General features: G+C 37.4%; 1 protein-coding gene and 1 pseudogene across 1 annotated transcript in view; one reads left to right on the forward strand and one right to left on the reverse strand.

The window, feature by feature from the left end:
• Positions 1-1,039, forward strand: part of LOC135210138 (dynein intermediate chain 3, ciliary-like) — a 131,695-nt gene extending 130,656 nt beyond the window's left edge. Inside the window, exon 13 of the mRNA XM_064242958.1 lies at positions 479-1,039. Coding sequence (XP_064099028.1) covers positions 479-556 — 78 coding nt within the window. The 3' untranslated portion in view covers positions 557-1,039. The remainder of the gene's footprint in view (positions 1-478) is intronic.
• A 146-nt stretch (positions 1,040-1,185) lies between these two features.
• Positions 1,186-27,500, reverse strand: part of LOC135209958 (WD repeat-containing protein 18-like) — a 55,010-nt pseudogene continuing 28,695 nt past the window's right edge.

Raw genomic sequence — 27,500 nt, forward strand, 5'->3', positions numbered from 1 at the left:
GGGTTCCCTTGTGTGAGGATTCATTAAATGACAATTTAAATGAATAAGTACAAAAAAGTTTTTTTGTATAAAGCATACATTACAGTATCTTGCTTTGCCTTTTTTTTTTTTACTGATTTTTCCATTTTTATACACGGACTTCGTTCTGATAGGATAAAAGTGCACTTTCCTTCTAAATTGCACATTGCTGTTTTAACTCTATTTATTCTGCTGATTACAGTTATACAACCTTGCTTCCTTAAAGAGGGCAGTCAACAAATTGTATCATTACACAAATAACAGACCTACAGAATTTTACTTATTGATTCTGATCCATTCATAAATATTTTTTTCCTGTACTATACCCTTTTCACATAACCTGTCATCCAAAGTATGCCTCCACAACTAAATTTTATTGTTCTTGCATTTTTAAATTAAAATCATTCTAGGCGCTTCTGTTCTTGGGTATATTATTAATTGTACACTATTCATCTTTCAGAACAAGGAGGAAGGACAGGCCTCTGGTGACGGGGATGAACCCAAGAGTTACACCAGCAGTGGATCTGGAGAACGATAACTTTTTGCTTCTGAAAACATGCTTTCCCATAAACACCATATGACCACTCTCCTGACCATAATTTTTTCTTTGCTTTCCTTTCCAGTCACCATAAGCTCTGTTTTATTGATGCTGATATTCAGCCCACGCCTCTCAGTTAAATAATTCCATCTTGTAAACATTTACATCATCTTTTCCTTGGACTTTCCTGTTAGTACTAGGTCCTCTGCTTAGAGCTATGCACTTATGCATATCAAAATACATAAAAAGCACTCCTCCAATGAAAAAGTTATTGGCTAAGCAAAAACTCCATTCTCACTCACCTCCCCCACCCCAATTCGTGTGTTGCCAAACCCTGTTCGACTCCTTATTGTTGCATCCAACTTTTGTTCATTTAAGTCACCTATCACTACCCTAAGTCTTCTGTTGGTATATCATTAATTTCTTGAAAAAGTATACTACTTCCTTTTATTTTCGGGAAGCATTTCTTGCTCATATATGCCACCAATATTCTTCCGTCATTCCTGGTTTCAGCTGTCAAAGCTCCAAAGTACAAATTGTTTAGAGTTAGTTGTATCTACAACTACGTGAAAAACTACAAGAAAATATATCATTACCATATGCTATCGTGCATCAATAAATAAGCAAGATGAAGAATACATTTCTTTATTAAAATATTCTTGTAAAAATCACTAAAACAATTACTAGTCCCCAAGAATGCTCTTAACAGCAAACCTGTATAGTTCTGAATTTACTGATTTGAGCTTATTGGCCATACTTTTTGCATCTGAGGGAGTCTCTTCATGACCTGTTGTGTTTACCCCTGACCTGAAATGGAATATTAAAAAAATTATAATTACAGGTTTTTAAATTAATGAAAAAACCATTCACAAATAACTTACATCAAGCATATTTTACTTAATCAGTTTTTACTTAAAGCAAATACATAACACTTGTATAGAATAAAGTAGTGACAACTGACAACAAAAATTTCTTTACAAATTAAACCACAATTTCATAAACAACCATTAATCAAATAAGGCCTTAATTCCATGCCAACAGCTCCAGTGCAACCCACTTTACATCCTGAAAGAAAAGAACCCCTTCTTCACATGCTCAGATTATGCTCCATCTTCCTTCCTTGAAAGTGAGGAAGGCCCTATGCGTATCATGAAATGATGTTGGTCTGATTAAACACTGGGAGTCGCTGCAAGTACTGTATGGAGACATACAACAATGGGCAACGGCTGAATTCAGAGCTCTGATTGCACAAAAAATAGGTATTGTCCATCTCTAAAAACAGCATTGTTGGATTGCACAATAGGTGCTGTCTGGACCAGACAATCGTATGGGTTCTAGGACCATTCTCAAGACTTAGCTGCCCCTGTCATCATTATGGATTTGAAAAAGATTTTATCTAGTATATGAATGGATTCAACCAAAAACTCCCAACTGAAACAGAAGCCCTTCCACTGTCCAGAAAGACCGAGCAGCAAACTGACTCACTCAACACCAGCAAGCCCCACTAAATGGTCACAAATTAGTACTATTTTTTCTTCTTTCCTTGAACATTTTGCTTTATGCCCCTTGATGCCTTCTGCAAAGAGTAAGGCTATTCTATGATTATTAGGTTATATTGATTTTTTCTTTTTTGCAAAGTACATGTACTATACAGTATATGAAAAATTTAAGTAATTAATTTTCTTACTTACATTCAGCATTATTCAACTCTGATGTTACTATGAGACAACTTAACATACAATCATCAATCTTGATTTTTCCTTATAATCAACTACAGTACACTCTACAAACATTAACTGAGACATACGGTAGTTTACCTTATATCAGCTGCCTGGGAAAACAAATCCTCCTCGTGTGAAAGGACTTGGCCACGACCCCGTATTGGCACTACAACAGCAGCAAAAAGTGGAGATGTTTGATTTTGAGCAATTGGAGCTAGCACTTCTTGTACATTGAGTTCTGAAGCACCTAAAGTCTGAAACATAAAGAACGATTATTTCTACACTGGAAAATTATCACTGTGTGAAAATGACTGAAGAATCTCCTTAACTGATAAATATGCTCTATACACCATCTGCATGTAGTAGTTTTCAAATTAATTTCCCAAATGTACCACTGGCTTTTTATGAACAATCACTCATTAGCAGGGAAAACAATTACTCCAAATAAAGACACAAGAAGGAGTAATAAAAATTAAGGAAAGGTTCCTCTAAGTGGAGTAAAAAAAATTATTTTACTCTTATAATGCATCATTATTTTTCTATCCCCCCCCAAAAAAAAAAACATGATTAAGAGGGCAGCCTCCAAGTATGGTACAATTTTTGTTTCATAATCAACTTAACATGCTTCATGCTTGGGAGCATTCATGCAGTATCTGACTAGATGCTCAAACTCAGTATTTACTATTGTTCCTAATAAAGTTTGACAGAGTGCACTTTGCTACAGTCCCCTGTGAGCAACCACCCACCAAGTTGTTAGCTTAAAAGTACATTCCAACTTTTTTTAAAATATGGTACTAGCATTATCAAGATATATGTATCATATAGTTTTGTTAGTATATGATACTGAAGCAATTGTGAATGTTTTGCATATTTTCACAATACCCACTAAGTATAAATACTTTGCCAGAATAGTATACAGGCTGTATAGTGCATGAATACTAAACAAGCAATGATATAGAAAGTGAGGTTCCTATTAAAGTGGAGCTAGATGTTCTAAAAATAACTTAACAAACTATTCAAGGGTCAGGCAATCTGGTAAGTAATAAATTTAAATTTTTTTAATTAACACATTAAAGTAAAACCATACAAACCTCTCGGTCTATTTTGTACGACATCAAATTTGTGACAGGCCCTCGACCTGTGTGTAAAAGCCTCTGAAGAGCAAAATGAGGGTATTTTGCAGTTGAAGATGTGGTTCCTTGTACTACATTAGTAAGTGACCAAACTTTCACTTCACCATCATCTCCACCAGTGATTACTTGATTACCAGATGTTGTTACTGCTATGCAACGGATAGCATCTTCATGACATTTCGTTCCCAATTTAAAAACCTGTAAATAAATATTATGTAATAGTAAAAAAATAAATAGGAGTTGAAGTTAGCCCAAAATTTTCTAGAGGTGACATCCTTAGGGATTGTCAAAGTTTCAAGAGCTAATTTCCACAAAACTGCAAATGATGTCACCAGAGTCTCATGGAGTTAACTACATTCTTCTACACTATGAAACAAAAATTAAATCCAATGGCAAGAATATCACACATAATAACTTATGTGCTTACCTCAACATCACCTATGGGAGGGTGAGGCAAAAGGTTGACAACACCTGCAGTACCATTATCATGCCCTAAGAAGATCTGAGATCCAAGAGTATTGCATGCTATGCTTGTAACACTTCTGTCAGTCACAAGATCGTACAAGGTCTCTCCTGTGACCAAATCAAATACTCTAGCTGTATGATCTAGTGAAGATGAAATTAAGAAACCTTTAGTTCCCGTCGAAGTTATCGTTAAACCAGTAACCTGAAAAGAATAACAGTTAGTGTCATTACAGATCAAAATAAAAAACTAAAAGAAATTCCTTCTTTAACAAACGAATCTAAATGTAAGCCTTCTCTAACATACAAATCTAAATGCAAATCTTTTCTTTACATGTGAAGTAATTATTATAAAATACTATTATGGATATAATAGATACTGTTGTGACAGATGAGCAGGTCCTAGATAAGGTAAAGCATTCCTGTTACCTTAGAGACACACACACTTAACCTTGAAGCAGAAGTTGAAAGACCAGTAAGAAAAATAAGAAAGCTGCAAAGATGAAGTGGCAAATGATAGCTAGCCTACTAATAAATAAAAACTTAATTTTTTATAATAAAACAAAGTTGTAATTATACTTGCCCAGTAATTATATGGCTATAAATTCCACTTTTACTGCAGCTTGAATTCAAAATTTTGCAGTTAACACTTCAAACCATTGTGTAGGCAACGAGTCCTGCCCACTAGCAGGAGAATAGGAACGACTGTGAGCAGCAAGCTCAGTTTGTCCATGCCTTATGTCCATCAGAGGGAAGGAGTGAGGGCTGTGATCATGTTTTACTGGGTAAGTATAATTAAAACTGCATTTTATTAGGAAAATGTTGTTAAGAACTTACCCAGTAATTACATAGCTGATTCCCACATTGAAGGAGGTGGGAGACATGGACATATACTACTACAAAATATTTTATGCAATAACCTGAAATAGAGATGCTGCTAGCATTGATAAGGAAATGACAAGCATTGTACAATGCTTGTCATTTCCTTATCAGTAAAGAGAGCTACTGGGATACTGCCTCTGGCTGGTGCTCATCTTAACATGTAGGGGTGTGGTAGCATAGCCAAGAGTCACCTACTACAAAAGTGGAAGCTTTACAGTGTGATAGGTAACCGCCCTTGCCCTGGGCCAACACCTAATTTTAAAATCAACCATACAATATTGTCGCCTAAACTAAGATAAATCCACAAGCCATCCACTGGTGGGTGCTTCATGTGAATTGCACCTCCTGGCTCTGCAAGACTTGACACCTTACTATAAGGTGAAGGGCTATAGGAAAAAATCCTATGCTTCCTACCCCTATACCATGCCAGTCACTAGATATGCTCTGAACACAATTTTAACTTCCATAAAATTATTGAGAAACAAGAACGATTACATTCCCAGTAGTTTGAAAGCAGAATGGACATAAGAGGCATAAAACATATGTAAGCTAAAGGAGTAGGGGTTACTTTGGCTTCCTTAGTTCTACTTATATGAAGGCAAACTGCTCTCCTAATTCTGAGTGTGCCTCAAGGTAAAAGTCCATAAGTGTAACATGTTCTTGTCAGTGGATGAAACGGATCTTGCCATACTGTTATATGCAAAGGAGGGTCCTCTGAAAACTCCAAATGAACAGGGTCCTCCCTAGTCTCCCAAAGAGGACAAAAGTACTGTACGTCAGTTGAGCTATGAGCTCGGGACTGGTGGGCGCTCATGGGAGCTCTGCGTAAGAGATGATGCCAGGTCGTAACCTGCGCCAAATGAATAGGGTGCTAGGTGAGCTGAACATCAAACAAGCTGAATGCTCGTGGCTCTATGGCTGATGTCAGACAGTAGCTTACTCCAGATTGTAGCTGTCAACCGGCGAACTAGGCATCCGACAAGCTAGAAATTCAAGGTATGAAGGAGTTATGGGAGTTCCATTTGACAACGTCCTAAATAGAGAGAGAGAGAGAGAGAGACAGAGAGAGAGAGAGCGAGAGAGAGACGAGAGAGTGAGAGAGAGAGAGAGAGAGAGAGAGAGGGGGGGGGGGGGGGGGGTAATTGGTGGTTGGATGGTTAACGATTGAATTGGCTGTTGGTGAGTTCTGGGTTGTCTGCTGGTGCAGTTGGAGTTTAAAGTTATGGTTAGAGTTGTGTGTTTTTTTGGGTGAGTCTTGAGGCAGAGCCTGTGAAGATCAGGAGTGTTGGCAGCGGTCAGAGGAAAGTGTTGAGGGCATTGAAAGTCATTTAAGTAGTGTGTTATTGGTGTGTTGCTGATTGTTGTTAAGTTTGATATTAGTTACTTAGGGTTGTTATGCCTGTGTTTGATTAGCTGTGCTTGTGAGTTTCTGTTGGCTTATATGCGAGTTGTTATGGTTGAGGGTTGTTGTTGTTGGGGAGCTGTTGTGGTTTCTTGGAGTGGTTGTGAGTTGTTGAGGGTTGTTGTTGGTGAGTTGTTGAGGGTTGTTGTTGGTGAGTTGTTGTAACTTCTTGGTGTTGTTAGTGGGTAAGTGTGTTGCCTTTTTTGTGTTGGTGATTGTTGCTTTGTGCTCTTTTGTTGTGGTTGTATTTGTTGTTGTGTTGTTCCTTGTGGTATCGTTTGTTGTTGTGTTGTTGAGTTGTGGCTATGCTTGTTTGTTTACTGTGGTTGAGTTGTGGTTGTATTCCTTGTTTGTGGTTGTGTTGTTGTGGTCCTTGGTTGTTGTATTTGTTGTTGTTGGTATCTGCGACCTCGACCGGCAGATAGTACAACATACCCAGGAGTATCTGGAGTTGGGTGAGTACATACATGTGTTTGTTTTTTTTTTTTCTGTGTAGGTAGGTCAATTGTCCTGCGTGTACTCAGTAGTGTAAAGAAGAAAGTGTGACTGAGGGTGGGTTTGGCAGCTGGATTGGTTAAGTTTATGTGGGGGTGATTTTGCCACTAGTTTTTTAAGCTTGTAATCCCACCACACAGGTACTGTAAAGCCCTAACTCAGAGAGCCAGACTTTTAGCTGGCTCTAGGAGAGTTGGATACCACTAGAGCTAAGAGTTCTGGTTTCACTTCTTCGGAAAATAAAATGCGGAGGACGATTATACTTCCAGTAGGACGATGTAGAATGTAAGTAAGGGATATTTTGTACATGAAAGCTAAAGAAGAGGCTGCGCCCCACTAGTACGTCCTATTCGAACTCATAGGTTACTCGCAAGAGTGACTTCTGAGTAAGAAGATCGAGAGGACAAAAACAGGGGAACATACATCCAGGTTCCAGGAGACCTGATCCCTTCCTCGCTTGGACACTGGCTCATACTGCTGCAAAGGGAAAATACCTTCACTTTTCAGGAGTTAAGTATATCTTAGTTTAACCAGACCACTGAGCTGATTAACAGCTCTCCCAGGGCTGGCCAGAAGGATTAGATATTTTTACGTGGGCTAGGAACCAATTGGTCACATAGTAATGGGACCTACAGCTTATTGTGGGATCTGAACCACACTGTATCAAGAAATGAATTTCTATCACCAGAAATAAATTCCTCTGATTCCGCATTGTCAGAGCCCAGAATCGAACTTCGGACCACCAGATTGGTGGCCGAGAGCAAAAACCACTCGTCCAACGAGGAACTTTCACTTTTTAGGAGGGGGTTTGGATGTTGACTTCTTGAAAGCCTTGGAGGGGATCTGACATTCACTCTCAGTCTGGATTGTGACTTTGTCTACCCCTTCAAAAGGGCAACTGTTGTACAGGGGAAGAGACTCAGCACTCAGAGTCAAACCTTTTGAGAACGTGTCGAAGATTATGCCAACAAGTCCTGAGTTGACTTCTTTTGCAACTCAGAAGCGATACCACTTACCACTGCTATTGCAAAAAGGAAATCATGAACTATGGAGACAACACAAGCACTGACTTCTGTGCTGAATATACACCTTTAAAGTAAAGGAAAACCAAAGTTCACATTTCTTAAGTATCCCCAGAGTAAAGGTCGATGCCAACTCAAGGGAGCCACTCTAACTGCTCTGTCAATACATGAAAGAATAGCAAACAAACCACCAGAAAGATCAGCAAGTATAGACGGATGATCTTGGATATTCTTGACCAGAGCGCCTACTGTCCAATCCAAAAAGCTGATCACCTCAAACACCTTGAAGAGATTCCTTGGAAAGTGATCCAACTTGGCTGACGAAAAACATAACTTTAGCAGACGAGAAAACAGTCCCCTTGGAACGAGGCAAATGCACCCAGAGAGGGGGCATAATATGAGTATCTTCTCTTCAATAATCACAGAGGGAAACAGAGGGCAGCCTTCCCTTGTTCCCTTTGTCCCCTAACCCTCAGTCTAGTAGATAGCACTATAACAGGTAGTTTAACTGTATCTGGGAATAAACTACTCATTTGGAAGGGCTGGGAAGTTCTTCAAAAAAGAAAACAAAGAAGGGAAGCATAAACAGTTAGAGCCTCATCCAGATTTTGATTCTCTTCTGCTGAAGCAAACTGGCGACAAAGCTCTCTCATTAGCCCATGAACAAAGAGTTTTCATCAAGTTAATATAAAAAAAATATAAAAAATCATATGCATCTCCAAGCATAAGGAACAGAAATAGCCATACAAAAAGTTGAGAAAGAAGAACAAGAGGGAGAGAAAAAGGAAAAAGCTGCTCTGCCTCAGTTATAAAGATAAAGAAATGAAAGGAGTTAGGTTAATTGTAAAGTAGAAATATTGTGTTACAGTGAGCCCTCGCTACTTCACGGTTCAACCATCGCGGATTCACGACTTCGCGGACTTTTTTCATTACGTATGTATATATTATAAAAGAAATATATCGCGGATTTTCCGGAAATTTCGAAAATAGCCGCGATATATGAAGACCCCAAATATTTCGTTAATTCCATTAATAATTAGTAATATCTGCTCTTACTGATGGTTCATTGCATTACATATGACATATAATTCAGTACAGAAGAAATAAAACACGAAAAGAGAATGTAATCTTACGATAATTCAGTATACGTAGTAAAATTAAATCGAACATGAAACGCAAGCTAGAATTCATTCGCTCGGAAACTAGTTCCGCATATGAGGCGTCACTAAAAAAATTAGAAAAATACGACATAAAAAGTGTCGAAAATCATCATAACCACAAAGGGTTTTTATCATAGTATGCGTTTTTTGAAAGAGTCATTAACTCGGAGCGTCGGAAGACCGGCTCGCTCTCTCTCTCTCTCATCTCTCTCTCTCTCGCTTCTCTCATCTCTCTTCTCTCTCTCTCTCTCTCTCTGATCAAATTACTGAATACGTAATGTCTCTCTTTGGATACTTGGAATTTGCGTTGTAATCTAACCAGAAACTTAGTTTTGTTATTATTACTAGAAACAAGCAATGATCTTTTCATTATTTGCGCTTTTGGATTGTTATAAACTTTGCGCATCCAAGCTAGTATTCATTCGCTCGGAAACTAGTTCTGAATATGAGGCGTCACTAAAAAACATAGAAAAATACGACATAAAAAGTGTCGAAAATCATCATAACCTCAAAATTTTTGTTGTAATCTAACCAGAAACTTATTTTTATTAATATACTGTGCTAAACTATAAAGGATTTTTATCATCGTATGCGTTTTTTAAATGCATCGTTAACTCGGAGCGTCAGAAGCGTCAGCGTCGTAACTATCATTGGCTGCACAGTAGAAGACATCATCAGCTTCATCATCATCATTTCTACTGTGCAGCAAATTCATCGCCATCATCATTCAAGTTTTTCTTCAACTTCTTTCGTGGTGAGTACAGTAACAATCTTTATTTTTTATACTTTAATATTCTAACATTTTAATATTTGTGCCTGTTTTAGTTTAGGGTACTGTAGTACATGCATTAAGTGTTCTGTACATTAAAGGGTGGTTTGTTAACAGTACTACGTAAAGGGAGGGTTATAAAAGTCTGAATATACATGTTAAATAAATACGTAAATATGGTATCCCTACTTCGCGGATTTTCAGCTATCGCGGCCGGGTTTGGAACCTATCTACCACGATAAACGAGGGTTCACTGTATATCTAATTTAGAAACATCTGTATTTTTTGGGGTTACTTTGTTGCAGAAAAAGGATAATAGACATGAATTCAAATAAACATTTTGAAGTAACATAAAGTAGAGTTAAACTAAATAATAAGTAAAGTAAATAAGGAAATAAAGCTTCGCACCTAATAAACAGTGTAGTGTGCCCGCAACTGTGTTTATGGAGTAAGCGCTTAGGAACCAGGAACCAACCAGGAACTATACTCAGTGTAATCACCGGAGCACCTACTGCCAACGTTGGACCGGTGAGAACACACCAAATGGTACAGTACTCAAAGATACATCTAAGGACAGGCTTGTGGAACCAATGGGAACTGTAGAAGGAAGATAACCAGCTACCCTAGTGAAAGGAGAGGCTGAGGACATAACCAGTACTGATACACTCAACAATGGCGCAGACAAATCACCAACTGCCGTAGCACCCGCAAGAACCGCAGAAGACATATTACATCTCAAGCCCAGTAAAGGATGAATATACGGGGTTAACCGCCTGTGAACTGTCCAGAGAACTACAGGACCCATGAAAGGTGCTAAGAAGACAGCCACGCCAAGAGTACACCTCCCCTCAACCCCGAGGAGAGAGAGGGAGTCACCGAAACCCCCCATTTAGAGGATTGAACTAATGATAATTCTTTGCTTTGCTGTGTTAATGTCAAAGAAACAGGATGAGCAAGAGAAGACTCCAAAGCGACCTCCGAAGAATTACCCGGTAAAGAAGATTGTGTCAAGACATTAGAAGAAGTTTTAGAAGAAATTTGGTGAAAGGAAACTCAAGATTGTGTCAAGACATTAGAAGGAGTTTTAGAAGAAATTTGGTGAAAGGAAACTCAGAAGTAGCGGAAGAGGCCATAGTTTTTGGAGAAAGAAACTAAACTGACTGTGTTTCCCCTTGATAATCTTGACAAACATTATTAACAAACTCAGGAAAATTCTTCAAGACATGATCATGAATACAGGCAGTATTTAAGTTACAATAATTCGATTTTACGATGAGGTTAGCAATTAATATTTTGAAAATACATATTTCTATATTTTGCGCACCGCGGGCGCAGGCAGCAGTGTCCAATCAGGCAGCGAGAGAGGCCAAATTACAATCATCTAACTTCTTAACCTTCATATCTTTATACCATCTTCTAACTTAAATAGTCTAAAAAAGTTCAAGAGAATGATGAAAGTAATGTCTTAATATTATACTTGTATAAATGTGTACAGCCATAAACAACCAAACAAGAAACTGCTTTTGTTTGCTAATACAACCAAATCTGATAATAAAAACATCCGTTTTGCTTGTATTTCAACCATTGTACGACAGTAAACACTGACCGTAGGTGTTATAAATGATGTTACGTGGAATAGCACTGATATAATTTATGTGATAACTTTACTTGCTGTGAGATCATCATGGCAATATTCTCTTTTAAATTTAAATGTAATATGTAGCTGAAGCTAATAAAGTAATATTCAGACTGCTAATGATTAATATCATAGATCGGCAACACAGATACAACTCCCAAACTTTGATATGAACTCAAACACAGCCGTGGTAAAAATGAGAAAAATTTTAATCAAAACTACTGGCATGAAAAAGCTCATTGACTATTGTTTCCACACCAATAAAAGATAAATAACGTAAAGGTTGTATTAACTGATGAAAATGAGTGAAAACAAACGGAATCATAAATAACGTAAAGGTTGTATTAACTGATGAAAATGAGTGAAAACAAACGGAATCATAAATAACGTAAAGGTTGTATAAACTGATGAAAATGAGTGAAAACAAATGGAATCGCTGGATTTTATGCAATCTATTAACGCAAAAAATCATTCAGTTCACAATGAGACGTATTAAAGTCAAATTTTGACTTAAAAAACATGTCGTATAACAAAAAGTCATTTTGCTCCATATAAGTAAAGTATCTAGATATTAATTTATGCTAACTAGGAACAAGAGCATTTGCTGAGAACAAGGTGGTTATAAATAAGGTGATTGCATTTAGAGCAAAGGAAACTGACTAGTTGGCATCTCTTGCCTGCCAAGACCATACCCCCTTTACAATAGGGCTGTGTGTTGACGGCAAGCTTGTTGTAATTGTAACTTAACTGAAATGTAATCAATTACACAGTTTCAAGGTAATTGAAAGTGTTAAGCTTTATTTATATCTAATATTAATTTCAGTTTTAATTGTAATTTGATAATATGACTGGTAATTAAATTTGTAACTGTAATTGACATAAAGCATAATGTAATTACTTCAAGCCCGACTGACTGAAATTCATCCGGTGAACGGATGAAGACGTCATACTACAGATATCACGTCACCTGCAGGAATATTTCTGGAAAGTAATGAAATGTACAAATTTCCTTATGATTTTCTGATTTATGTGGCACAAGACACCATAATTTAGCAATGTTAAAATGTCAACATAGTTCAAAACACCGCCTTCTTGCTTTGACTACTGCAAGACAACAAGCATGGTATGAGTGGGGAGGAGCTTATTTACATCAGATATAGCTAGCCAAATCAGGGTAGAGAAGCGATATGGGCAGGGGCGTTCCTAGACATTTTGGGGCCTTGGGGGCACAGTCCCATTTGGGGCCCCTCTTATGGGGTGGGAGGCGAGCGAGGTGAACCAAAGCAGATGGGGGGTTGGGGGAAATTTTTTAGAATATGAGCAATTGTAGGATCATTTTAAGGGGGCCGGCTGGCTAATGCCATTTTTTAAGGACAGGACTTTGATATTCATACCACTTAATAAGGTGACTTGGGACATCTCCAAACCGCATATGATTTTCGCCTCTGACCTTTGGTTTTGTGACGCCAGGGCGATTTATCCCGAAAATAACCATTTTTCAAATTCTATCTCCTCCCTTGATATTTATTATTAAAACCTGGATTGCCTACCATATATAGACCTGATGTAGACCTCCAATTGAATGAGGATTTTTTTTTCTAAAAGTAATTTTTTTGCTAGATATGAATTTTTCATCATGGTAAAAAAATAACCCTATAAATAAGGAGAAAAAAAATTTATAAAAAAAAGACGAAACAAAAAGTGGAAAAAAGGGCTCCATTTGATTGTTCTATAATGTCTTTCTGAGTTATATACCAAATTCTAATGTTATAGCTTTAAAACTAAGTGAGAAGATAGATTTTGAAGGTCAATAAGTATAGTTTTGAGATACGGGCGTTCACAGTTTTCCTTCGTATTTCTATAAAGACAATGTTAATAAATAATGATTATTATGAATGTATATTTCTTTTTTGTGTATTAACAAACCAAAACTATTTTATTTATCATAATTTAATCATAAATGATGATCCCTTTGCTCATATATCGTAGCCTGGGGCACTGCTTGAGGCAAGATGGGGCACTCCTTCCTACGCAACTCTCTCTCTCTCTCCCCTTCACTAACTCGGCTGATTACAGCAAATTTTCTTCTTCTGTATGTTAGCAAGATGTTTTCCTTGTATTTTCCTCTTTGGCATGATGAAATTCTTGCCAAAACAAAGATAAACAAACGTAAATGCAAGAGAATGTCAGAGGTGAAACTCAAAGGTGTACTCTCTTTTTACAAAGACAATTTAATAAATCATGATTATTATGAATTTCATGTTCCATTTTGGGTATTACAAAACCAAAACTATGTTATTTATCATAAATGAAGATCTCTTTGCTCAAAGATCGTAGCCTTGGGCACAGTGTGACGTGTGCTGTCAGGCAAGACGGGGGTGTTACTACGTAACCCTCCCCTCTGTCTTCACTAACTACGCGTATATTATGATATTCTGTAATAATACTTGAGCGATTTTTCTTCGTCTGTATGTTAGCGAGATGTTTTCCTTGTCTTTTCCTCATTGGCATGATGAAATTCTTGCCAAAACATACATAAACATACGTAAATGCAAGACTACTTGAAGTTTGTGCTCGTACTGGATTATGGTTGGACTTGGTAGCTGAATGAAGTCACCCTTCTCGACTCGGGGGAATGTCTACAGATGCCATTTCTCCCAATTTCATTGACAATAATTATCAAAATTTACGATAATAGAAGAAATATTGCATTTTCTTGTACGGATCAATGTTTTACGCTTATTGAGTTACGTTAACTAATTACCCTGTAACTACGAAAGTAAGAGGAATTTTGACGAAATATTTCGTATACGTATTCTCAATTATCATATGAAGCTCCATGAATTTTTTCATGACTTTGCATCTTTCGCCCTATACCCTCATATATAAGGGTTCTGGCCGGCCCCCTTAAAAGCATTTGTAAATGCAAATTTCAGAAATTTTATTTCTTAAAACTCGATGTACAGTGGTGCTCAAATCTCATGTGACATGATTCTTTTAGTATCATCCAGGTTCTCAGACTTAGCTAACGTGACGTTGCCAAGTAGTGCTAAACTTTTTTTTTATTTGTAATGTCATACATGTCGAAAAGTTTGTGAATTCACAGCTAGCCCTATTTTCCTTAGGGTTGAATAGATATGATCCCTTTTATGCATTAGTATAATTCGTAATCTGTGTGATTTGAATTTTTTTTTTTATTTTAATGTTGTTCAGTTCAAAGTGTGGTGTGATAAGGTTAGCGGTGCCAGCAATGAAAGCACACTTAACATGCTCCTCGGATTGGTCAACTTAACCACGTCTGCAACATTATGACAGTACACCTAATAAGCTCAACAGTCATAAAACAATAATTTCAAATTAGGAATATAGTAGATTAAAACAAGTTTTCTTTGAAGGTTGAAGTTTTCGGCTGTGGTTAAGCTACCTGTATGTTACACAACTTTTATAGGCCTAAAAAAATAAACTAAGCCTTCTGAGATGTAATCTGTTACTGATGAATTTATATGTGGAGATTACCTGTTCTTTGAGGAATACAATAGGAATGTGAATTACAACCAGTTTTCTTTGAATGTTGAAGTTACAGGCTGTGTTTAAGCTGCCTGTATTTTGCAAAATGATTTATAGGCCTATAAACATAATCTAAGCCTTCTGAGATGTAATCTGTTACAAATGTTTTTATTTGTAGAAATTACCTGCTCTTTGAGGAATAAAAGATGATGATGATTTTGGTTATATGTAGAAGATGGCTGTTAATTGAAATATGTAGAAGATGGCTGTTAATCGAAATATCATAAGTATTAAGGGGGCCGGCCGGAACCCCTATATATGGTGGTATAGGGCGAAAAATGCAAAGTCATGAAAAAATTCATGGAGCTTCATATGGCAATTGAGAATATGTATACGAAATATTTCGTTAAAATTCCTCTTACTTTCGTAGTTAGAGAGTAATTAGTTAACGTAACTCAATAAGCCTAAAACATTAATCCGAACAAGAAAATGCAATATTTCTTCTATTATCGTAAATTTTGATAATTATTGTCAAAGAAATTGGGAGAAATGGCATCTGTAAACATTCCCCGAGTCGAGAAGGAAACTTCAGGCTCAGCTACCAAGTCCAGTCATGATTTAGAGCGATCACAGACTTCAAGTAGTCTACACGTTCCATAGAGAGGGAGGGTTGCGTAGTAACGCCCCCATCTTGCCTGACAGCACACGTCACACTGTGCCCAAGGCTACGATCTTTGAGTAAAGAGATCTTCATTTATGATAAATAACAAAGTTTTGGTTTTTTAATACCCAAAATGGAATATGAAATTCATAATAATCATGATTTATTAAATTGTCTTTGTAAAAAGAAAGTACACCTTTGAGTTTCACCTCTGACATTCTCTTGCATTTACATTTGTTTATCTTTGTTTCGGCAAGAATTTCATCATGCCAAAGAGGAAAATACAAGGAAAACATCTCGCTAACATACAGAAGAAGAAAATTCGCTGTAATAAGCCGAGTTAGTGAAGGGGAGAGAGAGAATTGCGTAGGAAGGAGTGCCCCATCTTGCCTCAAGCAGTGCCCCAGGCTGCGATATATGAGCAAAGGGATCATCATTTACAATTAAATTATGATAAATAAAATAGTTTTGGTTTATTAATACACAAAAAAGAAATATACATTCATAATAATCATTATCTATTAGCATTGTCTTTATAGAAATACGAAGGAAAACTTTGAACGGCCGTATCTCAAAACTATACTTACTGACCTTCAAAATCTATCTTCTCACTTAGTTTTAAAGCTATAACATTGGAATTTGGTATATAACTCAGAAAGACATTATAGAACAATCAAATACGTAGAGCCCTTTTTTCCAATTTTTGTTTCATCTTTTTTTTTTATAAATTTTTTTCTCCTGATTTAGAGGGTTTATTTTTTTACCATATTGAAAAATTCATATCTAGCAAAAAAATGACTTTTAGAAAAAAAACTACCCCATTCGATGGAGGTCTACATTCAGGTCAATTTTTTTTTTATATGGTAGTAATCCCAGGTTCTTAATATTAAATATTCAAGGGAGGAGATAAGAATTTGAAAAAATGGTTATTTTCGGGATAAATCGCCCTGGCGTCACAAAACCAAAGGTCAGAGGCGAAAATCATATCCGGTTTGGAGATGTCCCAAGTCACCTTATTAAGTGGTATGAATATCAAAGTCCTGTCCTTAAAAAATGGCATTAGCCGGCCGGCCCCCTTAAAGATGGCTGTTACTCGAAATATAAGTATTAAAGATGGTTGTTAATGAAAATATCATAAGTATCAATATCAAGGGGTATGGAACACTTGTTTTTCAACTGGTTTAAAATATTTTCTTAAAAGTCCTTCTGCTCGCTTTTGGTGTATAATTAATTCTTTCATAAGGTAACGAAGTGCAAAAATGTGTAGATAACGTCATTTTCTTTCTGGCCAGAAATTGTTAATAGAGAGATGTGAATGTTAAGTGTAAAGAAAGGAAATCTAACACCTAAGCCTAGGGATAATATCTTGGCTTTGACAAAAGTATAATTGCATAGGCGAATATTTACTAGTATGCCAACAATTTTGAAATGTTTAAGAAATATAACAAATAATTATGTATGAAAATCCAAATATTCCTCTAACACATATAAAATAAAGGTTTTCAAGATAATTTCATGGTCACTACTCATTGTAGACCTACTTACGTTACAACAGATGGTTGTTGTTGCACCAACACTAATGATACATCACACATGCTAACCCTCACACGTTGATATCAGCGGGCGCAATCTACTTCTGTATACTATACATATTAAATTTTTTCAGCATTGAGGTGTAAAACCAATCAAACAGGACTATTTCAAATTTAATGCTTGGTTTGGAAGCATTATTAATGTTCTGACAATTTTTTTCGTTTTATTATTTAATGTTTGAACCGAGATTTCGTGACGACTTCGTTTTGGTCAAATGCTTCAGCGATAAGTGAACAAAAGTTCTGAAAATGGTTCATAAGTGTTTTTCTGAAATTTGGCTACATGTGACACTTTCTTGCCGTTTTGAAATATATGAAAGATTTCACTCTTATGAAACATATTATGGCTTTATTGTATGCAATAATTGTTTTTTCTCATTGAAATAATATATAAATATGGAGCATGCTAGGTTGCCAGTTAGTGAATTTTGAATGAGATCCTATATAGTCATGTCGCATGAGATTTGAGCATCACTGTACATTGAATAATTGAAGATCCACTTAATCCAGTTGAACATAATGATAAATGGTAAAAATGAGGATAACAGTAATGTTCTTTGATGGCGATAAGATGTGGATGGAGTTGAATGAATCAATATTGCTGGAAGGGACTACATTATGTGAAGGGAGGTACATCAGAGTGAAGAGAGTTAGAACAGAGTGAATGGAGATAGAACAAAGTTTGGGACAGTAGAACAGTGAAAAGAAGTTAAAACAGTGAAGGGAAGGTAGAACAGAGTGAGAGGAAGGTAGAAGAGAATGAAGGGAAAGTAGAACACAGTGAAAGGGAGGTAGGACAGAGTGATAGGAGGAAGAACAGAGTGAAGGGGGGAAGAACAGAGTGAAGGGAGGAAGAACAGAGTTCATTAGCAACAGGAATGCTATCATAATACCAGCCTCTTTAGTCTTTACCAGTAGGCTATACACAAACGAATGAGAATCGAATGATATTCTGCGATAACTTGAAACAAAGTCAAATTGTACCGTGCCTCTATTCTAGCAAAAATTGCTTTGTCTGCCGGTAAATCGGTCAAACCTTAGCTAGGCCTAGAGATTGTAGACCTATAAGCTAGCCTAGGTTAGTACTGAATGATGCAATTTTTGGGGCATCAACTTTTGAACAGAGAAATAAATTACTCACAGCTAAATGAATCTTGATGCTTATTACACAAAACGCTTAAATACACTGTTCTCTCAATAGTTAGTCACTGTACTCTAGCAGACAGCACAGCTTAGTGCGTACCTGTACCAGCTGTTATTGAATCTAGACGGCGAGATTTCATAATGCCTTCTTGAATTCGTCGCTTATGCGCATGACTATTGAACTTGATTGGTAAATTATTTAATAAAGCTTGACTACCAATAAAAATGACAAATTTTCTAGGACAATTTGTATTTTTCATAGCTACAAACCTGAGGTCTTAACAATAGGATAATTTCTACCGCCTAGCTTGATCAGTTTAAAAAGCAGATAAAAGCAAGGAATCTTGTGATATCTGGCAACGCATGCGTATCTTGGGTTAGGAGTGGTCAAGGACGACACTGCTACGCCAGTCTTTCTTTCGACCGCCCGGGTGAGAGTTGTGTTTCACCTCTCTTGGCCTTTTCCCGGTTCATTGTCCGCTTCGTTTCTTTTCGTATGTGTGTGTGTTTAGCTGGTATTATGGCTTCTTCTGCTCCTTCTCGGCGTCAATGTATGTGCCCCGGAGTTCCAGGTTTTCCATGTTCTCGTTTTTTGGCTTCAGCAGCGACCGACCCTCACATCACATGTAATAGGTGTCGTTCTAATTTTTGTACTATTACAAATCCTTGCACAGAATGCCGGGCATGGCCTAAGGAGCAGTGGAGGTCGTTTTATTTCAAGAGAGAACATCAGAGGGTTTCGACTATTCCTACTTGGGAAGGGTTTGCACCTATTCCCGATGTTTCGTCTTCGGCAGTAGCCAACCCTCATAGTAGCATTGTCCCTGCATCTCCTTCCTTTTCTTCCATTGATTCGTCGATAGAAGTATCGGGAGGCCGCCAGGGTAATGTTGTAATGTAGCCCCTTCATCCTCAGGAGTTTATTTGGTTCCCGAGAAGGGTGAGGCTTTTTCATGATCTCTCTCTTCCTGACTCGGAGGCGTCCAAAATGGCGGCGATTTGGAAAACTGAATGTAATTACCTTTAAAAGTGAAAATACAAGAGCGCGGCTCAATGCCTCACTGGTTGCTGTGACAACTGGAGTGGACATGTCCACTTTGGTTACAACTTCCTATGTACATTTAAAGCAGACTCGGCTATATATTATTCATAATTCTCTCTTTCTCCCATACATGACACTGACACCTTGCCCAAATTCTGTTACCCAGGGCTGGCCCACACACCCCTCAATGGGGCCACCGGCCCCCTGGGTTAAGCAGAAGGCCAGATTCATTGAATCATTTGAATGAGTATCATCTGGGTTAATGGGGCCAATATGGGGGCCCTCAGAGGATAATTAGGACCCCTATAAGTAATAATCAATTGCCTTAGATTGGCCCTGCCCTTACCCCAATCAACGCTACCCAACTTCCTCTGATCCGTATGAGAGGGTCTATAATGGGTTCTACGATTGGGAGGGGCACTGGAGAGTCGTATTTCTTTTACATAATATTTTTGATACATTTTTTTTCACAAAATTACAAATTGGGGCCCTTTAGTGGGTCCCAAACTTTTGGGTCCAAATATAAATGGAGTCCTTGACCATTTTGGGGCCACTGAATTTAGCTTGTCCTGCCATAGCAGCAATGCTTAAATTTTGCATTTTGCGGCCCCGCCTCACTTTGGGGCCCGGGGGGTGATTTCAAACAGTCCCCCCACTCAGGAAGGCCACTGGCTATGGGGATGATGCTACCTTTTTCTCTAGATACCTTGGCTGAGAATTGAGTTAAATATGATAATATGAGGATACATACAATATTATTGGATACAACGAAGTAAAAGAAAAAAAAACTTCATGGAAAAGATGCATATTTATAACGTTTATATTTTATAATTATACGTAGCTACGAGTAAGCCTACACCGTTCAATAATGCTGACTTTGGACTGAATCTGATTCTCATTCAATTGTATTTTGTACTGAATTATCATATGATCTGATTCTCGTTTCGTGTTCAATTTCTCCTGTATTTAATTATCATAAGTCAGAATGCACTGAACCTCCAGGATTAGCCAATATTAATAATTACTATATCAATATGTAGTATATGTAGAGTACGTATACTTTAAGCTGGGCTACTGTATATGCATAAGATAGGTCATAGTGCACGGTAGGCTAAATGTTCTTAATGTTATTTAATGTCTCTTTGTACTGAATTATCATAAGTCAATATGCATTGAACCGAGAGAATTAGTCGATATTACCATGCCATATATGCATAGAGCCAAATTGAAAACCTGATCACCAAAATTACCACCACTGCAAGACAAACCAAATTTATCCACAGAAGGAAAAAGAACCTTCAAAGACAAAGGAGCACTATCCAACACTTCAGATCCCGACAAACCCAAAACCACATCCAAACGACCAACCATGGACTTAGAAACCTGTTGCAAAGAACTCGAAGCAGGAAATAAAAATGAAGATGGCTCTAAAGATGAAACTGTCACACTAGAAACTACAACAGAATCCGAACCCAAAGAAACCTGAACATCACTTCCTGAACAGTATGTAAACTATTATCTCTACTCATCTCTATCTGACCTAACTTTACACCAACCTCAGAACTTACACCTTGAGGGGGAAGGGGGAAATCTGCTGCCAACACTGCCTGCTCCATGCCGTGGGGGCCGGCAGATCCTACCTTCGAGGCTTGCTGTTCTCCATGACCCCCGGCACCCATTAGGGTTGGCTCTGGAACAGGCAGGGGAAGGGGGGGGCTGAAAAAGAACGAGTAGAATTAACAATATTACTACTACCATTATCTCTATTCTCAGTTAACTTATTCATCAGGCTAGAAAATAGGCTAGACATACTAGATGATAACATGTCCTCTAATTTCTTGAATAACTCTTGACTCTAACGCTTCCTTGTCTACTGATTGTACCCTTACCCCTGATCCTGATCCGCACTTACTCTTTGAGGCTAAGGATTTTCAGTGTTTCATATAATTCCCCATTTGATCTACTGACCAAGAAAGTGTCACATCTATGATTGATATTACACTGAACCTTCCTACATAAAATACAAAGGGAATGTCGATCGTGTTTGAGGGTACTCATCCTACGCTTGCAGGACGTGCAGAACCAATGAGCGCCAACATCTCCAGCAGTAGAAGGCTCGATCGTCGAAGCTGTAGACTGAACGGAGGCAGAGGTGTTAGCAGACGATGACGTTTTATCTCCTAACTTATCCATAGCAAGTCCAAAGTACCGATCCAAAGTCAAAATCAGGAGAGAACTTTCAAAATCCAGTCAATAAAATCAGGAGAGAACTTCCAAAATCCAATCAATATAGCCAGGAGAGAACTTCCAAAAACCAGTCAATAAAGTGTAGATGCAGGCAGAAAGGCATTAATAATGGGCCAAAGCCGTAATCTGATATCCAAAATTCAAAAACTCTTTAAATGTGGGACCAATCCACATAGCACAGCAACAAATAACAATTGGGGGTTCCAGGCCCGGCCGGCCGGTATTTGCAGCAGCATTGCCAAAGGTACCTCAGGTAACTAAATGACAAGACTTTATCTGCAGCGTTGATAATGCTGACAGTTAAAATACCCACGTTTTGTGGGCAATCAATGGGATGTTTGCTCATTCTGGTCAGTGAGACACAGCCTAATTCAGGTGTTCAGGGAGTGTATTGCAATATCAATCAAATACTGTACTCAGGGCTTCCATACAAAACCTAAAAAAAAATTACCTTGTCTGAATGTCCTAAAGTGAAATGTGGTTGTATCTTCTGCTGTCATCTTTGTGCAAAGCATCAACAAAAGAAGACATAGCCCAAAGGTAAACAAATCCATCTTCACCCCCTGATGCAAAATAGTTACCACAAGGATGTGAACTTGAGACAAGTAACAGGCTGGTAGTGACGGCATGCAACGCCCAAAAGCCTTCCTGTTGTCAGTTTGTACAAATAAACTTTCTCATCAATTCCTGGAAAAGTACAACTCCAATTAAATACTCGAAAGATTACCCTTACTTTTAGTACACATTCATTCATAGTAATAATAATAATAAAAACGAGGTTTTGAGCAATCTAGAATTACATGCAAAGATTTTGCAAATACAAAATAATCTACAATTATATGCAAATACAAAACAATCAGGTAATAATTGATTCTACAGTATATTAGTATAGAGACATGAAAATATTTTAATCTTAACTATTTCTGAATCCATTACTCACCTATAACACAATATTTAGGTCCAACACAATTGACATCCATACTAGAAAACCTTTTCCAGGAACAACTAGACGTAACTGTAAGATTCATACTGGTTCATTATCCATGCTTGCAAAAGCGGCTTATCTCTCTGCTGGCAGAGATTAAATATTCTCTATTACCTGAAATGAAAGAACAAGTTTTTTAAAACAATATGTATATAAAAAGTAGGATATAACAATATATTCATCACCTACAAAGGGCTATTTTATATATATACGTGATATATTTATATATATATATATTATATATATATATATATATATATATATATATATATATATATATATATATATATATATATATATAAATAAATAAATATATATACAGTCGGCCCCGCAAAAAAAAAAAAATCGAACGCCCACTACATTGTAAACAAATCATAGCAATGATATAAAAAAAAAGGAAAATAAAAGGGAAAATTTTAGTTCACTTTATATTTTTTTCAATACTTAGACATTTCTCCATTATTTTTGAGTACAGCTTTTAACCTTCTTGGCATTGAATGTGCTAAATCTTTGAAATATTGTGCATCCATGTCTTCAAACCAAAATTTACGGATGGCATCCTTCATTTGGGGAGGGACGTTTTCTCATCTGCTAGTGCCTTCAGTTTCCGTTTCATGTATGCCCAGCAATTTTCAATGGGTTTAATCTGGTGAATTGCCTGGCCAGTCCAATTTCTGAATATTAAATTCCTTAAGAAGGTTTGTGACCTTGTGAAATCGGTGGGCAAGGTGCTCCATCTTGCATAAATACTCGCATGCCCAAAAGTTCCTTGTAAGGGACTAATTCATTTTCCAAGACATTTTCATAAATCTCTCCATTCATTGTCATGCTCTCTGGGAGAAAATATAATCCACCCCACTACCCCCATATCCGCTGAAACTCCCATACCATCACATAAGCTGGATGTTTCACAGTCTTGACTGTGTATTTTGATGCATAGCGGGTTTAGATCCTTGGGGCCATCCTTACTTTTTTTGCCAGCGCTACGAATAATGTGGAAGTTAGATTCATCGCTAAAAATAAAAACTACCCTTTCCCAATCCTTTTCAGTCCACTTCAAATATTTTCTGCAAAAAGCCATACCTTTTTTTGTTTTTTTTTCATAGGCTTAGTGAGGAGTGGCTTCTTTGCTGCAACACGACATGGGAGACCATGGTCTTTCTGCAATCGATGTTGCACAGTCCGTTCAGATACGTTCCTAAGCAGATCAGGGTTTTGAGACTTCAAAATTTTGGCTGGCATTGATGGATGTTCCATAACAATCCTTTTTAAAATGTTATCCGTTCTTTTTGTAGTTTTTCGTGGCCTCCCTGAGCCTTTCTTCCGCTTCAGTGATGAATCAAGGTCTCCTGTCTTGGAGCGGTTGCACCACAATGAGACGGGGCTTTTAGAGATTCCCAGCTCTCTTGCAATAGCTGACATTGACTTGCCAGTTTTTCCATAGGGTCACAATTTCTGCTTTCTTAACCAAGGATAAGGAATGTTTTGGCCATAATTCATTAGCTAGCGCGCAAGAGCGCCAAATGTAGCGGTGACGAAAGCGTGAATGGGGCAGGAGCGCATACAATGACACCCGACCTTTGGGACAGCTTGAGTATCACTGAAGTGCATTAGTTACTCATGGTACCGAACAGCGAGACAATACAGGCTGCCAGACGAACGATAAATTGGGGAAAATATATACTTCTCGGGCGGAAATCGCAAGAAAAGTCCGAACGCTTATTACAGTAATATATAGGGAGTCGTTCGCTTTTTTTTTGCGCCGACTGTATATATATAAAATATATATAATATATTATATATATATAATATATATAAATATGATATTGTTATGATACAATAAAGTTTTGTACATACTTACCTGGCAGATATATAGTACTTAGCTTTAGTCTCTGACGTTCCCGACAGAAATTCGAATTTCGCGCTCACGTGACAGGTAGGTCAGGTGATCTACCCTTCCCGCCGCTGGGTGGCGGGTGTATGAACTAATCCCGTTTTCTAATCAGATTTTCTCTTCCACCTGTCTCCTGAGGGAGGCTGGGCGGGCCATTAATCGTACATATCTGCCAGGTAAGTATGTACAAAACTTTATTGTATCATAACAATATCATTTTTGTACATGAAACTTTCCTGTCAGATATGTACTTAGCTGATTGGCACCCTTGGTGGAGGGTAAGAGACAGTTAAACAATATAGAAAAGGGAAACAACACATGTAGATATAAAAACCTTGGTTCTTACTGGTTAGGCAGAAGACTTCATGGATGCAATCTATGAGTCTGCATTGCCTGAAAGAGCTACAGCTAGGACGTGACCTGTTGCGAAAGACTCTTCGGATCTACCAAAGGGATTTGTCATCCAGTTACATGGTAGAATCCAAGTAGGATTTTGTCAAAGGGGGGTTCGCCCACTTACATGACAGAAAACCCAGTCCACTACAATTACAAGGAGCCAAAACAATCCAGACCACCTGACCAATCTAACACGTGTTAGATCTAAGATACGAAAGAGATGCATACACACATCCTGTTTCATTTAACTTTAAAAAGACAAATCAAATAAGATTAAAAATAGCTAAGCTAAAAAGGATACGTTTCAGCTCCCTGTCCCAGCAACGAATCCGTAGATACGTAGGGTCCTAATGCGAAGCACTTATTATAAGTGACCCTGACGTCTCTCAAGTAGTGGCTCGCGAAGACCGAGTTGCATCTCCCATATGTCGCTTTCAGCCGGTTTTTTGCAAAGACATATTCTTGTTGAAGGCTAACCCTTTAACCGTTTAGTACGTATATATACGTAGCACGCCAACGCTACCTGAGCCGTTAGTACGTATATATACGGAGAGCAGATGTTTTGGCAGTGACGTTTAGTACGTACGTATATACGATTGATTTTTCCTGCCTTTCTTTCAAGGTAATCCTCTATAATGTATTCTCTCTAGGTCCAAGGAAGTGTTGTTGACGCTTATCCAAACAAAAATACTTCCTCCGAACCACCCCTTTTTATCATAATTTTCCTGATTTTGTATATCTAAAGCAGGAATTTGCCAATCACTTGGCTGAGTCACTATGTAGCGAGAGAACACGCTGCTGGCTGGTCGTTCATTTACACGGAATTTTGGTCTTTCAACGCAGGGGGTAAAAGGGCTATAATCCTTTCTAAGCCAACTAAGCATCGGCCGTGAGTTGTTTTAGTCTGTTTTTCTTTTCCAGCTCTAGCGCAAATGAAATGCGATAAGCACGTACTTGTATTTTATTGACATTTTTGCCACTGAAATATAAAAAAATGTACTGGAACGTTACAGAACAAAAGTTACATGTATACGCACAAACCTTCATTCATGAAACAATACTCTAAATGAAAGTTATGTACAAAATTCTTACACAACAAACATTGTTTGAAAAATTCATCCGACAGTGAGAATGATGAAAACGAATACAGGGCTAGCAAGGGGTGAAGACAAATAAAGTAAGATATGTGAATGATTGCCAGTAATTTCTTGTCCTAAGATTTTAGTCGCGTAGAGAGAGAGAGAGAGGAGAGAGAGAGAGAGAGAAGAGAGAGAGAGAGAGAGAGAGGAGAGAGAGAGAGAGAGAGAGAGAAAACTGTTTTCTTTGTATTCTACTGTACCCTCCTTTGAACACTGATGCCATATACAGAAATTCGAATCTAACAATTTTGTCACTGATAAAAATATATTATATATATCTATATATATATATATATATATATATATATATATATATATATATATATATATATATATATATATATATATATATATATATATATATATATATATATATATGTATGAGTGCTATGTATGTAATTACATTTATAGTGCACACAGAAACACTTCCCGACTTACAATCTCAATACAGATAATCTGCATCCCACAAATGGGGGTTCTTTAATCTGGTCATAAAATCCTACTTATCCCTTCCCGGGCCGTCCAGAAGAAAGAGGTTCCGGGACAAGGCCATCGTTTGAGGAAAAATAACAGTATTTTTTTTTTTCATCGCCTAGTTTCATTTTTTTTCATCGGGGAATATGGGCTAGACATTGGGAGTTTGTATGATTTATTTAGGTGATTAGAATTAGATTATCTTCACCCTACCTTTTTATCAAAGCAGTTTACTATATGATTTCAATTCTCAGATTTCTGTTCATTTTACGTCTTCACGTTAGATACGTAGAACCTAGCATGGAAAGGTGTGGCGTCGTGTTTCCGCCACATCTTCACGACATTCGAACTTTGGGCAAGGTTTTATGAATAAACCTGGGAAAAGTAGCGTCGTCTAAAACGTACATGTCCATGGTAATTTTGGTTTGACTATGATACGGATAAAGGGCTAACTACAGAAAATTTGTACGGCAGCAACGTAGTTGATATTGAATGAAATGATCGGTTGTTGTTGTTTACAGCTCCAGTTACCTCCCACCCGTGACGAATTTGATGCACTTGGTATTAGGGTCTGGAATTATAACGAGTCCTTTTGAAAGATTCCAGTTCCTTCTATCATTGACGATGGTCAGTTCGGAATTCCCTTCTCAACGGTCAAAAGTCACGGGGACCGTAAAAGTCGTTTACCTGTACAAAAGGGAGATCACTAAATCCGCCATTCCGCCCATGAAACAAGGAATTGGAATCGGTGAAAAGGACTCTGGATAATCCAAGGCACCACTCTCTAACTAATGCTTGAGTGGTTTCCACCCACCAAACTCGATGCAGGTGGAAGGAAAGGAGAGATGAAAACAGCAACTGATCATTACCTTGGACATGCTTCTCTCTCTCTCTTTGATATATATATATATATATATATATATATATATATATATATATATATAGATATATATATATATATATATATATATATATATATATATATAATATATATATATATATATCAGAGAGAGAGAGGAGGAAGGAGAGCAGAGAGAGACGAGAGAGAGAGAGAGAGAGAGAGAGAGAGAGAGAGAAGAGAGAGAGAGAGAGAGAGAGAGAGGCATATTCAAGGTAATGATAATTAATTATTTCTATTTTATTGACATTTATTGTAATGTGAAATAAATAAATCATAGACTC

Source organism: Macrobrachium nipponense, chromosome 39 (assembly GCF_015104395.2).
Source record: "Macrobrachium nipponense isolate FS-2020 chromosome 39, ASM1510439v2, whole genome shotgun sequence".
Classification (NCBI taxonomy): Eukaryota; Metazoa; Arthropoda; class Malacostraca; order Decapoda; family Palaemonidae; genus Macrobrachium; species Macrobrachium nipponense.